This window comes from Hetaerina americana, unplaced genomic scaffold, assembly GCF_022747635.1.
Source record: "Hetaerina americana unplaced genomic scaffold, ioHetAmer1.1.p SCAF_8, whole genome shotgun sequence".
In the NCBI taxonomy this organism is placed as follows: Eukaryota; Metazoa; Arthropoda; class Insecta; order Odonata; family Calopterygidae; genus Hetaerina; species Hetaerina americana.
Genome location: NW_027287427.1, coordinates 12,539,227 through 12,553,465, shown reverse-complemented (window position 1 = coordinate 12,553,465; position 14,239 = coordinate 12,539,227). Strand labels below are relative to the sequence as shown.

Below are 14,239 nucleotides of genomic sequence, written 5' to 3'. Positions count from 1 at the left end.
CTTCTTAATTTTCGCGGTCACATAAAAATCGCACTCGTCATTACATGGTAGAAATACCTAGAACTTGGTATTTGGACGACTATGCCATGGAGTTAGACCGAGATAATATGTTTCAACGAAAATATCTTGACCGCCATCTTATTAGAACAATTTAATATCTATGAAATAGTCAGTAGCGAGCAATTACTGGTTACTATTGAAATAATTCACTATTGGTAAATTCTTTCTTTACTTACGATCTTCGACGCAGGACAAATGCATCAGCATTCACCGAAATATTGAGGATACGTGGCATCACTTCCTTAAGATCACTTGCATGATACTTGATGATGGCTTGCATGATATTAACCATAAACACAGTAATCAACCCGAAGGTCGGTTTGGTAGGTGACACGCCCGACGGCGTGTAAAATTCACACATCAGGGTAGGGGGGCTAGTTCCTTCCCCTGTGCCGGTTATGGTTTCCCAGGAAGATCTGGTACCCGAAAAATCACGTAACTTTGGTGTAGCTGCAGGTGCCCAGAGTGCCTTGCCGGGGAATCGAACCCGGGCCCCTCCGGTCAGAAATTCAGCGCTCAGATATATTATTATTAGGTAATCTACCGGGTAAGGTAGGTTTTTGGATGGACCCAGCTACTAAATAAATATTTGTGATTCCTAAGAAAACACAAATTCCAGTATCCTACTCTACATCAGGTCCCTCTTCATCTCTGAATACTTCCGTCCTCCCCTCATCCCGTCCAACATCCCTATTCTGTTCCTTCCCTTTCCTCGTTTGCCCAACATTCTCCCCTCAATCACAGTCTTCAACATCCCGCTGCCGGTCAATACCCCCTTCATCCACTTTTCCTGCCTCCATAGGATTGCTCCCAGCAAACCCCTCTCTTCGCCCACCATACCAAGTACTTCCTCATTTGTTTTCTTCCCTGTCCATTTCACCTTCTCCATTCTTCTCCACACCCACATTTTATATACCTTAATTAAACGGGCGGTATTTACCCCGAGAGGACCAAATACACACTAACTGCTGCTTCGGATCATCCTCTTAACTAACATTCCTGTGCTAACATTTTCGATGCTTCTTAGTTGTCTAAGGGTGTCTTACAATACATTTTACCCCGTAGGCCGCCGCGAAGTCGTGTGACAGAGTAGGGTGAGAAGTGAGGAATTTAAGTATTGCTGTTGATTACGCCGCCTTATTTCAGCACTTACTTTTTAGTTTCTACTGTGAGGCAGAATAAGCGACATCAATTCATTTCAGAAGAACCTAACCTCAACGTGAAGGGAAGCTACAGAATCAAAGTGCTCCACGCGCTCCACTCAATTGAAAGATAAATTCGGTCACACTAAATCCTACTACATCACTTAGGAATTTGAATTTTTAGAGTAAAAACAGAATTTCTACGTCCTCCTTTCATGTCTGCATTGACAGTATTCAATAGCATACCTAATCTCATTTGAACACTATACATTTTCCACTCACCTCGTAAATCACAGCCTGATGATTCGATTATCTGTTCCCTCACCAATAGAGAAACGGAAGAGGAAGGCGGGGAATATTTTGAACAAGACAACAAAAAATTAGGATTTATTAGAAGAGCATTGGGAAAGTGTGATGAAAAGGTTCCCTCGTTTAATAAATTTTTAAAATTTCATTTTATTAAAAAAATCCATTCTTCGAAAGAAGCCAATTGGGAAATTTTTCCCCTTATTTTATCTTTCGCTGGCTTGATCTCATTTAGAATATGCCGTTTTTATATGGGACGACATTAACTTCGTGGTCAATACTGAGATACGTTTACTGCGGTCGATGCTGTGATTTACAGAGATATGCATAGTCCTGAGGATAAAGTAGCTTTTATAGATGATCTAAACGCTATGGAACGTTGGTGCGACACTTGGCAATGCGAATTGAACTTAAAAAAGAGATGAATACGCTCATTTAGAATATGTTGTCAGTATATGGGATCCTCATGACGTTGGACTAATTGCCGAATTGGATCGCGTACAGCGTAGAGAAGCTAGATTTGTAAAACGTTTTCATGATAAGCACAGTATCGTATCCAAAATATTAGAGCAGCTAGGTTGGGAATCACTCACGGAGCGAAGGTTAAATTAGTGATTAAATATCATGCATAGATGGGAAGGGCGTCTCTTTAGCAGTGCTGTAGAACATGTATTATTAGCACCATCTTCCTACGGTAGGAGAGATCATGTGAATAAAATTAGAGAGAACAGAAGAGAAAATTGCATGCAGAACAGATGTCATTTTGCCCACGAACGATAGGGGATCAGAATAACGTTGTCCGACCGCGCCAGGAGGCAAAAAATTCAATCATCCTCCTTGATCATCCATCCTTGATCAACCTCCTTATTCGCCAGATCTCGTCCCCTGCGAGGACTTCCAAGGGTGCTTTAAAGAGTTGAAAAGAATATGGAATAAGTGCATAGCAACGAATGGTGTGTACTTTGTAGGGGACAACATCGATATAAGCTAAATTTTGCTAATTAAAGTTGTATGGCCTCAGTTCGCGTATTTATTGGACGGGGTAATGTACTGTGTCCACTAGCTAATGGCCATAGAAAGAAAACTATGAAACTAAAAGATCACAAAAGAAAAACCAGAATCACAATTGAATGTGAAAACTATGCAGAAGACACAAACAATATAGCGGCCATTATGAAAAACAGAAGATAGGAGAAGGGAAGGGCACAGAAGGAAGACTGAATTAATTGAAGATCACAATCAGAGATGTAGCAGAAGAGCAGTCACAAAACTGACAAAGAGGCGGTCATTGACGATGAAACAGACACAGGAAAGAATTCATTGGAAAAAGAATAAAAAATAGTTTATAGAAGAAGAAAAAGAAAATAAATCAAAGCAAGAAATGAAGAGAAGGGAATTTTGGGCTATAAGCCATGAAACTGAATAATGCGAGAGTATAAGAAGACCAAAGAAAAGTGGATCATCAAAAGCTACTGCGAATAAATAAAATAAACATGACTGGGAACGGCTTACAGTTTTTTGAAGAGTACTTTGAAGAAATAAAAACGAAATTCCTCAAGATCCTAATGAAAAGTCTTCAAAGAAGATAAAGCCGGAAAAAAACGAAAGTTGTGTATCAAAGAATAATATTAAGGACCAGAAAATGTTGAAAAGTATTACTAGTCCCATCTTCATACGGCAGGAGAGATCATGTCAATAAAATGAGAGAGATTAAGTGTAAAATAGATAGATTTAAGATGCAATTTTTTCCTCGGACGACAAGAGATCATAATAACAATATCCGACCGCGATAGGGTCATATTCGGGTCAAAATTCGTCTGGTGTTTATTCACCCCCTGCCACACCACCCTAGTGGAAGCTTGCAAGGTACTTAAATAAGTAAAAATAAAACCGAATAACCAAATTGCGGATAAAAAACTGCAGAAAGAAGGAAAAATAAATGTTATGGTTAGTCAAGGCATTAACCTCACGTCATCACTATTCAGCATATACTTAGAATGAGCAATCAAGCAAGCACAAAGAGTAGGCATCAAATAAATTAAGATGAACAAGGAAGAAATAAAAATGCTCCATTTAGCGGACGACAACGTAGTAATCGTATAGAACTCAGAATACCTTCTGGCATGATTGCATACGATGGAGCAACCACTTCTAAGATACAACATGATAGTAAACGTAAAGAAAATTCCGAGTCTGAGTATGCGGAAGAGTGAATGCGTAGGCAGACGTGAAATAAGTACAGGTAGATGAATCTCTGGCCTATCTCATAAGCACCATAACGAGGAATTGTGGGAGATCAAAGAAAGAGAGGGAGAGAGAGAGAGCTCAAGTTGAGATTAGTGCGAGCTAAGAAGGCGTTTACCCCGAAGAGGCAATTACTATGGTTGCCGAAGAGAAATTTGCATACAATGAAGCGAGACGTGAAAGCAATTTTTATGGTGTAGGGTACTCCATAGATCGATGAGATACGGCAGAAAAGAAATAGAAACCATCTAAACCTGATAGTAGAGGCTGATTCTTGGACAAATAAAATGGGAACTTGAGTCGGAAGACAGGAGAATAGAGAAGGAAAAGACAGTGGAGAGGAAATAAAGGAGAAAAATATATTGAAAACAGCATGAGATATAATGTGTTTGTTACGGCCTTAAAAGAAAAGAAGGCATCACGAGTAAGACCTAGACGTGTAGGCCAGGTAAAGCGAGATGATGTATGGACGACTTTTCAGGACGTTATGGAATAATCATTAGGAGGGTGTATAGGAAGGGAAAAGCGGATGGCTGAAGTCAAGCAATCTCTGGATTGAAATGCTGATGGTAAGGGGGGAAGATAAAAAATGCAAAAACGAATTGTAGTTAGAAATAAATCACATTCAACTTCACGACCCAATGCATAATTATTCCACCAAAAGAACATGAATATACAACAACAGACTTTACCGTAACACTATAATGTCTCTACCGATGAATCTTGCCATAAAACCCCTAAGATGTCTTCCTACGGAATCTTATTTTGAAACTACAAAATGTTTCTATTGATGCTCAGTGTAGTATTACATGCCAGATTGTGGCAGAGGTACCGTTTTGTATCCTGATTCCATCCAAGAACTAACTACCTTACCCTGTGGATTACCAGGTAAAATTAATAATTATTGGTGTGTGTTTGTAATTAATCCTTAATTAAGATAATTTCTTTCTACTATTTACCCTCTTATTGATCTTTATGGCATTCCGTTAGATTGAATATCGACGTCCCGATAATTCAGATTCAGACATCACCTAAAAATCGAAAACGCAATTGTAATATTCATAATGCATTGCCAATTCTCGTGGACGGACCCCCGTTACTCCGGTCGGGGCTCCACTGTGTTGCCTTTCCAGCCGCCTAGGCTTCTAAGGCAGGGCGTCGTCTTCTGCGTTGTCACGGCGTTCTGGCGATCCCTGCTACTGAAGCCTGGGCCTCTTCTTCGCTGGGAGGGCATCTTGGCGATCCATGCTCGCAATGGGGCGCTTATAGCGGTCCCACGTTGAAACCTGGATCTCTCCGAGGCGTCGGATGGTGGCGACGTCTGAATCCGCAGCCCTCTCGAAGAATCTTCGAGACAGCTCCGGAAGAAGGACGTTCAGAGGTTCCATGTTCCCGTCCTGGTGCATCTCTTCCACGCGGGCGTAGCGCCCGCATCCCAAGATGCACCGTAGCGCAGAGTTCTGCACCACTTGGATGAGAGCGAGGGTAGACTTCGGCACTCCTGACCATACCGGCGCTGCGTACGTGATGACAGGCAACACGCACGCTCGGTACAGTCGACGCTTCGTTTCCGAGCTCAGGACCCCCGGACGAATAATCGGCCGAAGCCGGTTAAGCGCCGCGAAGGCCTTCCCTCGGACACGTCGCGCTTGGGCGTTCCAAAGGAGTTTCCGGTCCATCAGCACTCCGAGGTAGAGAACCTCGGATTCCCACGGAAGGGTGACTCCATTCACCGACAGCTCCTCTTCTGTCGGCGCTCCTCTGCCGGTATGGAAGACGATTGCCTTCGTTTTCCCGGCATTGACTGCAAACCGCCAGCGACGATACCACGAAAGTAGCTCGTCGACGACGATCTGCAGCCTCTCCACGGCGAAAGATATTCGCCGGGAGCTGCACAGGAGCGCCGCGTCGTCCGCGTATAGTGACAGGACCTCGTGCCTCCCATGACTCCTGGGAATGTCATGGGAGAAGATGTTGAATAATACTGGCCCGAGAACCGAACCCTGGGGGACACCAGCGGAGATCCGGTGCACCCCAGAGAACGAGTCAGACCAGGAAACGACGAAGGTCCTGTCTCTTAGGTAGGAGCGGATCACCTCGATGATCCACGTCGGGAAGTGGAGTCTCCGCATCTTCAACAGCAGTGCCTGGTGCCAGACGCGGTCAAACGCCTTGCTGACGTCGAAAAATGCGCCTGCCACCGACATCTTCCTGTTGAAGGCGTCCGTGATGAAGTCCGTGGTTCTCACCAGCTGATGGACCGTGGAATGCCGCTCGCGGAAGCCGAACTGCTCATCCGGGAGGATGTCAGCCTCTCGGACGAAACCTACTATCGGCTCCAGCAGAAGTCTCTCGTACATCTTCCCGAATCCGTCGAGTAGAGAAATGGGCCGGAAGTCTCCGGGTCCCACCTCCGTCCTCGACGTCTTCGGGAGACATATGATCCTCGCTCTCTTCCAAGTGGTCAATAATGCATTGCGCCTTGGTTTAAAATATATATATTTCATCAAATAAGTTTTACATGTTGAAATATCAATATTATGTTACAATAAGGACTTAATCATCCAATATATCATAGTCTTCAAAAGTGCATATAGTGGTTGATAAATAGTGTATATAGGCTAATTACTAATATAATCTATTACACTTTGAAATTGTTGCACTGTAATGTCCATCAGAGGTTGACTCCGTTAAAAGTACTGTTGCGGCATCTACCGTAGTTTCATAGAAACTATAAAATCTATTATAGGAGGGACTAGATGAGACCAGGTTATTGTATCTTCACCTCGAATAAAATATTCAGCCACCTCTCCATGACTAGTACCAGATCACTTATTAACAGCTCAACTGTTCCATCGCTGTAAAAGGAATTTCTATTCTTCCTTTAAAATCCTGGGTTGAAAAGTACACCTGGAAGAGCTTCATCACAGTTGAAAAGTATAACTAGGGTATTTATAACTTAAAACATTATAACTGTCAAGTGTTTCTTCCTTTCTTCGTTGTAATATTCCACGTTTATGAACAATCTTGTATGGTTCGTATTAAAAATAGGCAATATCAACCCGCGTATTCCATATGTATGTACAAGTTTATGGAATTTGGAATCATTTGTGAGGTTATTCATACAAGAAAATAAATATGCGATATGCACATATATACCCACACACACACACACACACACACACACACACACACACACACACACACACACACACACACACACACACACACACACACACACACACACACACACACACACACACACACACACACACACACACACACACACACACACACACACACATATATATATATATATATATATATATATATATATATATATATATATATATATATATATATATATATATATATAGAAGGCACGCGGGATGGCATCGGCAGTAATGAGATCACTAATTGAGAGGAATATAGAGTACAATCAGGACGTATTTGCCTGTTCCGTAGATTTCGAAAAGGTGTTCGATTGAGTGTATTTGAAAAACTTATGATTTTATTGCAGAAAATAGGAATAGATTGGAGGGAAAGGAGGCTAATCCGCAACCTGAGCATGTCTCAGACTGCTCCGGTGAGAGTGAGGAACGGGCAGTCCAGATGGGCAGTGTTAGGAAGAGGTGTAAGGAACGGTTGCCCATCATCACCGTTGCTGTTCAACTTGCATGCAGAGGAAATGATTAAAGAGGCATGGGAAGAGCTGGAGGTAGGAATGAATTTCGGCGGAGAATTGGTAAAATCAGTTAGGTTCGCTGATGACCAAGCTCAAGTTTGTCAGTCAGCCAAGGGATTGCAGGCATTGCTGAGTGAATTGGAAATCCAATGCGATAGATATGGGATGAGAATCGATATTATTAAAACAAAGGTTATGCGATTTACCAGAAAGAAAAAGAGAATATTAAGAAAAGACTTGTAAAAACTTTGATGTGAAGCGTAGTTATGCAAGGCGCGGAAACGTGGTCACTGAAGCAGGAGGAAAGACGTAGATTGGAGGCTTTAGAAATGTGGGTTTAGAGAAGAATGGAGAAGGTTAAATGGACAGAGAAGAAAACAAATGAGGAAGTACTTGGTATGGTGGGCGAAGAGAGGAGTTTGTTGGAAGAAATCCTATGGAGGTAGGAAAAATGGATGAAGGACGTATTGGTTGGCAGTAGGATGTTGAAGACTGTAATAGAGGGGAGAATGTTAGGCAAACTAGGAAAATTCAGGAACAGGACCGGAATATTGGAAGGCATGAAGGAGGAAGGAAGTACTCAGAGATGAAGAGGGACCTGATATAGAGTAGGATGCTGGATTTTTGTGTTTTGTTAGGAGAAATAAAATATTTATTTGGTAGTTGTGTCCATGCAAAACCTACCGTAACCTGAAGATTACTTAATAATAATAACATATATGCACATATATATGCATATATATATATAATACATACGTGTAAGAAAATTGGTGAGGTTCTTTTTGCATGTGTGCATGCATGTATATATATTGGTAAATATAAATCAATGCAATCAATCAATTCATCAACGTGAAATTTCTTTTACATTATTTTTAGACCGAAGGTATAATGCCTCCCGATCACGAAGTTGTGCATGACTTCTCGACTAAGTTGTCTCCAAATTTTAGAACTCGCCGCGGTACGGCTGCAACATTGCAGAGTATTCCAGTTGCGAATTCCGATATCCCTGAAAATATCACAAAAGAAAACTTATTTAAGTATTATTAGCTTCCAATTAATACATTAAATTTCATTTTCAATTAGCAAAAAGTCTTATATTTCCTAGTAGGCATTTATAATTCATTTTATTTCATGGATAATAACTTTTCACACATTTTTAATTGTGTATATTTAAGACATATCTTAATTGGATTCCAATGTTTTCATTATTCTAGCAAAAAAATTTCCTATGTTAAAGATAATAATAATTTAACCATTAATTGTTGAAATGAATTACGTATTACTGTTAATTTAATGTAAATTCAAATTCGCATTCAGGGACAACTCTTAGTTTTCCTATGATCGTGGAAAACAATCCGATAAGTGAGTGGATGAAAAAATTTATTAGTGTCATATTTTAATTCTAGCTTGTGAGTAAATTGATGAAACCATCTATTTCAAACATCAAGGTAGGCTAGTTTTCTAAATATAATCAATATGTCAGTTTATTGATGCCTGAATAATATTTCGAAACATTTTCTTACGTTCTCGTACGCTCCGCGCCATCTAATCACGTCGACGTGTCCGTCGTGCATTCCCTCCCTTCCATCGGTGTTCTGCTGGCTGTCGTTCTGGAATAATAAAATCAAAACGGCATTAGTATAGTGGAACAAAGAATACTTGGATTCCGAACTAATTAAAATGAAATCAAATTCCCTTTGATTTGATTGCTTATGAAACTATTAATCTCCAACTTCTTCTTCGACCCCAACCGAAATTCGAATATTCATTTACTTCGCCATATAAAAGTTGGACGTAAAGGATATTTTAAATTTTCTATTGAAAGAAATTTGACGCGCGATATTTCTCAACACGCCATCCAAATTTAAAAAGTCGCAGAAATGTGAGCAACATTAAACCAAAGTATGAAATTATCAAGTTATTTTTGCATTAGCAATGCACAACTATGGTAAAAACCAATTGAGACAGACGTAGGAGACTATTTTACTCTTTCAGGCTCCGCCAGAAGGAATTCATTCGTGATGAAAGGCAAGTAAGCAGCATTATTTCAAAGTATAATTTATTAAAGCAAGACCATTAGTTCGATGCTTTCCGTCAACATCAGGTGCAAAAAGTGCATTCGCAAGGTCTTTGTGTTATCCTATGAACGGGACGGGAGGGGAGAAATGGGGTGACCACCCCCACCCTACCCTACCCCACCCCTTGGCTCACTTCCCTAGCCCATTTCCCCTCTCCGCACCCTCCCATTGAACACCCCTCTTCCCAAATTCATCCCGCTCTCCTCCTACTATTAAGAAGTATCTTAGTAATATACATATTTCCGTCACCTGGTGACGATGTCCATTAATAAAATCATCCTCCATTCGATATACATAGTTGCGGAATTGCTATTTCTTTGCCGTCCATCATGAGAGAACATTAGCCAAAACTGCATCACATGTACTGAACTCAATGTATTGATTGTATATTTTGCATTCCCCTCCGAAAACAATGGGGTGAATCACTACCATATAGACCGGACTGCAAAAGTCAAACTTTGAAGATAATGTGATTTTTTTATAAACAACTTTAGCGAGGAATGAAAATCTTTGACGAATTACAAGGTTATATCCTTAACGGCTGCCTATTCATGCCATCATTGATTTGGATTATGTGTAGACAGTCCAATACAGAATGCATTTCTGATCACAAAATGTCATTTACAGGGTATTCCAAATACTATGATTTTCCATCGATAATAGAAAGCACCTCACCCTGGGGCCGTAGGATGCCAAGGTAAATTGGCAGCCGGCATCTCTGAGGACTCCCTGCAGCTGCGTTATGTACTCGATCGCTCTATGCAGAGTCTTCACTTTCGACACCCGCTTGCCCCTTTGGAAAGAGCACAATTATCTATCACATTGACTAATTAATACATAACAAAAGGGACAGTTGAAGGGGAGACCCCGTAAAGGAAGATGAAGAGACAAGCACATAGGACCAATTAAATTGGACGTAAAACAGAAAAGCTACCAGAAGGTGAGGGTATAAACACTGAATGGGATAGGGAATAATGGAGAGTTACATTAAAGCGATCTAAGATTGATATGCTGATGATGATTAATGAATATTTGATAATTTAAACATGTCCAACAGAAAAAATATTAGCTTGAATTAAGTAAACGTACAGCCAAATAACCTTCACCGAAGGGGATACACATAAAGGGGAAGATCAGAGGTAAAACCTATAAAAGTAATAATTGAAAGATGACACAGTCAAATATTATTACATCATGGCGGATTACTGTGAATGAAAGAGCTTGTTATTTTGAACGACTGAAGTTGGAGGTTTGAAAAATATCCTGTATGATATATAGGAAGAACAACTAGTGCGCATCCATGGATGCATGAAAATCTTATTCCATATTTTAAATTTGAGATAGTTGTATTTTTGTGAGAATTTCTTCAATTAGTGCACTTTTTCAAAGAAATTGGGAATGGAAGTGGTTAATATGACCAATTTTCCGCAATAGTCAAATAAATACGTAAAGGCTTATTCTTGAAACTTATGTAGTAGTATTAGTATTTAGGGGGTTTGACGCTTAATCCAATCCTTTTTAATGGTCTGTCCTTATTCCAACCCTTTTTTATTTTACATACTATATCAATGAGTGTGTTTATATCCACTAATACTGCTCCATTTAAGCATCTAAACGCCTTTTACGCTTAATTACAATCATGACATTCACATCTCAAATAAATCTAGGGTTTCGGCATATGAATAATGTGAATACTTCATTTAAAACTATCATAAAATATTCATGTGAAGTCAAAAGAGATTGCTGCCCATTAATGTACCAAAGACCGGTTGACCGAATTGTTTCTGCATGAAAAATGTGGAGCAATGAGCTCTAGGTTAATTGATTAAGGCTTGGGATTGTTCATCAAGTTGAATATTGTAATTCGAACAACCCACTAAGTGCCAAAGATATTTGGTTTAATGGTTAAATATAAATACAAGGCATGATGTTAATTCTACAGGCATACTGCGTACTTAACTTCACACATCTTTATTTAATTATGTGTGGCAAGCAATGGTTGTGAGTAGAATCACGCGAATACTTTATGCAAGCTTTAATTATTATCAAGGGAAAAGATTTAAACCACACATTATCCTAAATTATCCTGATCATGAATTGTTACTTCTGCACTAACTTTATCAAAATAATGATAAATAAATCATTGTTAATGGTTTACAAACATTTTTGTCACGATGTTACAAATAATTTGGACTACAGGGCAAATGGTTGACAGAGGAGTCTGCCAGCCACTGCCTTGTGAACGTAAAACACTTTCAAGTTACCTCTCCGTGCTCCCTCCCGATGGCAGACCGTCCGGAGGCACGGCCCTCCTAAGGCGCAGGAACGCCCCGTTGACCGCCTCCACCCTCCGCCTTTCACGGGCGTTACGCCTCGCGACGGCCGTCGGTGCCTTCTCCCGGTGGGGGACGTGGCGGTAGGGCGCCGAGCGCCGCGCACGACACCTCCGGCGACACCACGCCTCACTTCCGACGACCCTACCCCCCGGCGCCCGACCCTGGGGTCCGGCCCCGACGTCCCGACCCTCGGCGGGATTCGCCGGTGCCGGAGACCATCGCTGCGACGGGACTGCTCCGACCCCGCGACCCCGCCCACCTCCTCGGCCGCCATCCCACGGCGCGGCGGCCGACTCCACCATTCGTACCCTCGACCCGACGTAAGGGCGACCTCCGCAGTGACTTGGACGGCTCATCCAGGGCGACGGTTATAATGCGTCATGTGAAGCGACCGCGCCGCGGTGCGAAAACCACCACCATCCGGTTTAGTTGTCGATGGGCAACGGAATCGAGCGAACAGTGAAAGGAAAATGTACTGGCAGAACCGTCAGTATTGGTCAATTTGTCCCCAGTAGATTTCACGCAGTGACGGTTATAAAGATTGATATCCTTGGAGCTCCCTTTAACGAATAGTAAAATATTTTCCACTATTCCGGAAACTATTTAGCAGAGTTGGCGTAACATCGTTGGCGCGTCCAAATAATGTCTTGATTTTCCAAAATACTACTCATTGGTGGGATGGCGATGGGGAGGGGGTTGATCTTCTTCCTTGAATCACACCCGACGATTGTAATTTAAATGAGTGTCTTTATCAAACCTTACCCGTTGGAACGCTGGCCCTGGTCGGACGGCCACCAAACTTAGCTCAGAGACTTCGACGCTTGAAGTGCGTGCACCTTCGTGGCCCTTGCGTGGATTTCTGGTGGTCCCGCAGCGCGGTCGAGTCGGTGGAGAGGTTATCATAGCGCTCTCTCTCTCTCCAATAAAACGTAACAAATTTGCCCCTCATCCCCGCCTCATCTCCCCCGTCCACACCTACCGACCCATCCCTGCTGTATGGATCGGAAAGTGTGGGACCCCCGTCACTCCATAAAACCTATCGCTTATCCCATATCTCCTCCCCCGCTTCCACCCAATGCACCCGCCTCAACCACCCGCATGGACCTCGACCAGACATCGACCCGGGAGCACCTGCCTTCCTCTCCGCCCTCCCCCCCCCCCCACCCCCACCCATTTGGCCCTCACCTGGAATTAACCCGTGGATGTTCATCGACTGCGAGCGGGTGCTTCACAAATCAGCCTCTGCTTATGAAAGGGCCGAGTAGTTCTTTTTTCCCTGGCCGGCGGTCTCCTCGAGCCTCAGTCGCCGTCCGAGGAAGCAATAAACATGTAATTTTCATGGTTTCACACCCTTTGTGCCGTGGTGACGGTCTCAGTTAAGTTTTACATCAAAAAGCAAATTTCGTAAGTACTTCAATTGAAGGTTTATTGTCTGCTTCGTGAGGCGACGGGCAGCTGAGTTAATTGGCGACATTAAGAGTAGGTGGGTGATTTCATAGAGATAGGTTTTTGGATAGAATAGGAGTGGTGTAGAGAACCATGGTGCTCGAGATAACCCTTTAGGAATAGCTAATTCCTAATACTTCAAATGGTAGTCGCATTACCACTCTTGAAATACATTGAGGTCAGGGTAGTAAATGGCTTATAATCTACTTATTGGGTCGCGGTAGTCCATGGGGTAGAGCGGAGGGGTCCAGGTTCGATTCCCGGGTAAGGCACTCTGAGCACCTGCAGCTACACCAAAGCTATGTGATTTTTCGGGTACCAGATCTTCCTGGGAAACCATAACCGGCACAAGGAAAGGAACTGGTCCCTCTACCCTGATGTGTGAATTTCACATGCCGTCGGGCTTTGTACTGGGTGAACTCTACCATCACCTACCAAATCGACCTTCAGGTTGATTACTGTGTTTATGGTTTTTTAAAATCTACTTATATGTTTTAAGTATTAACAGGAGGATATGACAGTCAAGGAAAAAACTTGAAACAAATGTAAAAAGCTTTGGTCTAAACTGAAAGATACTGAAAGAATTCATGTCCACTGCGTTATGTTGATTGAATTGAGCTCTTACGGCTAGCAGCAATGAATAAATGAAAAGAATTTACCTTTCTGAAGGACGGGAAAAAATTAAAATAAAATAAAAAATAAAAACAAAGTACGAATGAGGTTAATTGGCTAACGCCATAGGTCAGGGGATGGGTAAGGATAACAAAGGAAGGGATGAGAAAGGTGAATACTAATACGCGAATATCGCCCACAAAGTAGCCTTCTTAAGCGTACTGCAGATGAATCGTCACGACAACACAAGTTGAAGTGAGCTAATATCTCCTCCTTCAAAAAGGTAAACTGTTTACAGCTATTGTAGTCATTTCCTTTATTCTCTATCGC

The 14,239-nt window shown here is 42.0% G+C and overlaps 1 protein-coding gene across 1 annotated transcript; it reads right to left on the bottom strand.

Moving 5' to 3' along the window:
* Positions 1-8,380: 8,380 nt before the first annotated feature.
* On the bottom strand, positions 8,381-12,153 carry LOC139697939 (achaete-scute homolog 1-like). The gene is made up of 3 exons (XM_071596799.1): positions 11,780-12,153; positions 10,191-10,308; positions 8,381-8,443 (listed from the first exon to the last, which is right to left on the bottom strand). Exons 1-3 carry the CDS (start codon positions 12,151-12,153, stop codon positions 8,381-8,383), a joined length of 555 nt encoding a protein of 184 aa, XP_071452900.1.
* Positions 12,154-14,239: the final 2,086 nt, after the last annotated feature.

Coding starts and splice junctions, on each gene's coding strand:
- LOC139697939 (XM_071596799.1), bottom strand. CDS start 12,153: ATGGTGGAGTCGGCCGCCGCGCCGTGGGATGGCGGCCGAGGAGGTGGG. Junction 10,309..11,779: donor TCGGGAGGGAGCACGGAGAG/GTAACTTGAAAG, acceptor CTCTTTCCAAAG/GGGCAAGCGGGTGTCGAAAG. Junction 8,444..10,190: donor TGGCATCCTACGGCCCCAGG/GTGAGGTGCTTT, acceptor TGATATTTTCAG/GGATATCGGAATTCGCAACT.